This window comes from Myotis davidii, unplaced genomic scaffold (assembly GCF_000327345.1).
Source record: "Myotis davidii unplaced genomic scaffold, ASM32734v1 scaffold132, whole genome shotgun sequence".
NCBI lineage: Eukaryota > Metazoa > Chordata > Mammalia > Chiroptera > Vespertilionidae > Myotis > Myotis davidii.
In genome coordinates this window covers 1,636,476-1,639,705 of record NW_006285258.1, presented here as the reverse complement: position 1 = coordinate 1,639,705, position 3,230 = coordinate 1,636,476, and the positions used below count along the sequence as shown (strand labels likewise).

The window sequence follows — 3,230 nt, the reverse complement described above, 5'->3', positions numbered from 1 at the left end:
TTTCAGGCTGGCGGGTGACTGAAGCTCCCAACCGCTCCCTTTTTTCTTTTTTCTTTTTTATTCTGGGCCAGCTTTAGCTCTGAGGCTTGGCTCCAGCTCTTAGGCCTCGGCTGCTGAAAGCAGGTATCTGGTTTGTTTCGGTTCTATAATCAAAAGACTGTTTCAACTCCAGCTCTGAGATTCTGACTGGTTGAAAGCAGGTTTCTAGGGTTTTGTTTAGCTTCTATATTTGTAACAATGTTTCAAACTGCAAGCTCAGAGGCCAGCAAGGCAGGCGGGGAACGTTGGTTTCCTCCGTCACTGAAGCAAGCAAGCCTCATGTTAGCTGCAAGCTGCCTGGCTGCGGCTGCCATCTTGGCTGGCAGTTAATTTGCATATCGCCCTGATTAGCCAATGGGGAGGGTAGCAGACGTACAGCTAATTACCATGTTTCTCTTTTATTAGATAGGATAGTTCTACCTGCAATATAATGAAATGTATAGGCCTTCTCATATGTTTTTCAGGCAGAAAGAAAAGAATGCCCTTAAAGAAAAGCTTTCATATATGCTTTTGCCAACACTGGACCTGCATCAAAATACTTCTCAACCACATGGGGCAAAAAAGCAAAAAGAAAATATCAAGGTTAAAGGAAAAAATATATTTACCTAGACATATCTTTCTTGTAAGACAAGAAAGTCTATGGAAGTAGAAAACAAGACATGCTGAGACACAAGGAAAAGTATGCAAAAATATATTTAGATCATTATAAAGAAGAGTTGAGTAGAAAGAATAACAGTGAAAACATAAAAAGGGGATAAATCACAGTAATTAACCAGGCCGCCACCACTTGTGCTCCCAAGTCAAATAAAGTTCACTTTACTGAGACCCTTGCTGTATTCTGACAGAAAAAGGTGCTCAAAATACTTACCTGAAGTTATTCCCTGAGAATCACATAATCTATATTTAAGACAAACGGGAATAGTAACATAAAGAACAGGTTATAAAAGTAGTCTCAGTTTTTTATTTATTTACCTTATTTCAGCATATTTATAAGAAAGAAAACTTTTACTGTCCTTTACCTGTGGCAGGATTGATGCTCGCTGCAATGTGAAAATGGCACAGTGCATTTGCATGATGGGAAATGTGTCTTTGTACTTCATGCGTTGTCATCTGATCAGGCATTAATTCAGTGTGAGTTACAAGAACAGAAGACCTCCTTTGTCCTTTTCTTAAATTTTTCAAATGGTGTATTGTCTAAAATAGAAAAATAATTGTTAAATCCAACTTTCAGAAGTCTAGTAAGTGCCAATCTAAGTACTTTTTATTAAGGACTTTATGATTTTCTTCTCTGTAAAACCTGATATTTTAAAGGAAACTCTCTTCACTACAGTAGAACAATTCAAAATGTAGTCTCCGTAGTTCTTGCATATTTTAGTGTTCAAGGCAGAAGTAGCGGCTCAAAAATACTTAATATTATCTATAAAAACCCCTATTAAGATTTGGAGTACAGAGTCTAGTTTTTTCAGGATATCCCAGTATTGACATGAAATTTACTGTTCATAAGAGGAAAAAAGTTTTCCAAGTCTTGCCCTAACTGGTTTGGCTCAATGGATAGAGCATCAGCCTGCAGGATGAAGGGTCCCAGGTTCGATTCCAATCAAGGGCACATGATGAGTTGTGGGCTCAATCTCCAGTAGGGGGCGTGTAGGAGGCAGCTGATCAATGACTCTCTCTCAACATTGATGATTCTATCTCTCCCTCTCCCTTCCTCTCTGAAATCAATAAAAATATATTTAGCCATTTTTTTCCCAAGTCTTCCTACCAGGAAGAATATTTCTCCCCGAAAGTCTCACTTAGAACTAAACAGTCAGTCAAACAGTCTACTTTATGATCTTTATTATAAAGAAGAGGGTACAAAAATACAGAATAACAAGGGGAAGCTAGCCAGGAAACACCTCATGATAGTGACCAATGAGATCTGTTTAAATTGAGATATGTCTATATGAGAAAATTCTCTACTAACATACGGGATCATATGAACTATTTTGACATGGGTCCCTATCATTCATTCTCTGCATGATTTTTTCTCCATACCATACCTCACCCTCACAGTACTTCCTTATTTTGTCATATTGTCATGCTGTATAATAATTTCCCCTTCTTTTCCATTGTTCCTCACATTCAATCAAATAAAATGAAGCATCATCTCAAGTCTTTCTCCATTAAAGTAACACATCTTGTCCTTTCTTTTAATTTCCACAGCCCTTCTCTCTTTTCATATGGAAAACAGTATCAGTCTAATGTGTGTCCTCCACCTCTGGTCTCCCTCCTAAGGAGTTGCTTATTTCTTTGACAATAGGGTGAAGGTGGGTATTAGAGACTTCCTGCTCCACACTGCTCATCAAATTATTTTCACTCCATCTTTGACATTTATCATTAGCTTTAATTAGATTGGCACAGATGGTGTAATACTGGCTGTTTATTTTCTCCTAGGAATGCAGTTAGGAGTTTCATAGGAAAGGATTTCAGAAAGCAAAATAACTTGTAAGTCAGATAATTAGGCTTTTACTATTAAAAGCAATTTTAACATTATTAAAGTGTAGCAAAATTTGCCAAACCACAGATTATACATGTTTACTTATATTTTTGCTTTTATTTTATACTAGAGGCCCAGTGCACGAATTCATGCACTGGTGGGGTCCGGCCAGCTTGGCCCCAATGGGGGTGGATCAGGGCCGGGCCTTTTGGGGAAAGAAGGAGATGGTGTGAGGTTGGCTGACTGGCCTGTCCCGATCAGGGCCGATAAGGGCCAGGCCAACTGGAGGAAGGGGCCACAGGCGATTGGCCAGTGGGCCCCGCCCCCAATTGGGGGGGGGCCTATTAGGGGTGGAGCCGGCCATGGGGAGGGGCTATGGGCCGGCCAGCCCTGCTCCCAAATGGAGTGTGGGGGCTTATCAAGGGCCAGTGGCATGGGGGAGGGGCCATAGGTATTGGGATAGGGCCAGGTTGGGGGGAGGGGCTAAAGGAGGTTGGCTGGCCAGCTCTGTCCCCTATTGGGGTGGGGGGGCAATCGGTGGGGCCAGCCACCCTGCCGTTGATCGGGGTGGGAGAGGCCGATCAGGGACAAGGCCAGCTCAGGGGAGGGGCTGTGGGAGGCTCGCCGCAGTGGGCATCATAGCAACGGGTCGATCTGGTCGTTATGGCGTTCCAGTTGCTAGCTTTTTATAGATAGATAGATAGATAGATATATA

General features: G+C 41.8%; 1 protein-coding gene across 1 annotated transcript in view; it reads right to left on the bottom strand.

The window, feature by feature from the left end:
* DMXL2 (Dmx like 2) overlaps positions 1-3,230 on the bottom strand; it is a 145,315-nt gene that overhangs the window by 84,646 nt on the left and 57,439 nt on the right. The window contains 1 exon segment of the mRNA XM_006755995.2: positions 1,059-1,233. Within this exon segment, the coding sequence (XP_006756058.1) occupies positions 1,059-1,233 (175 nt within the window).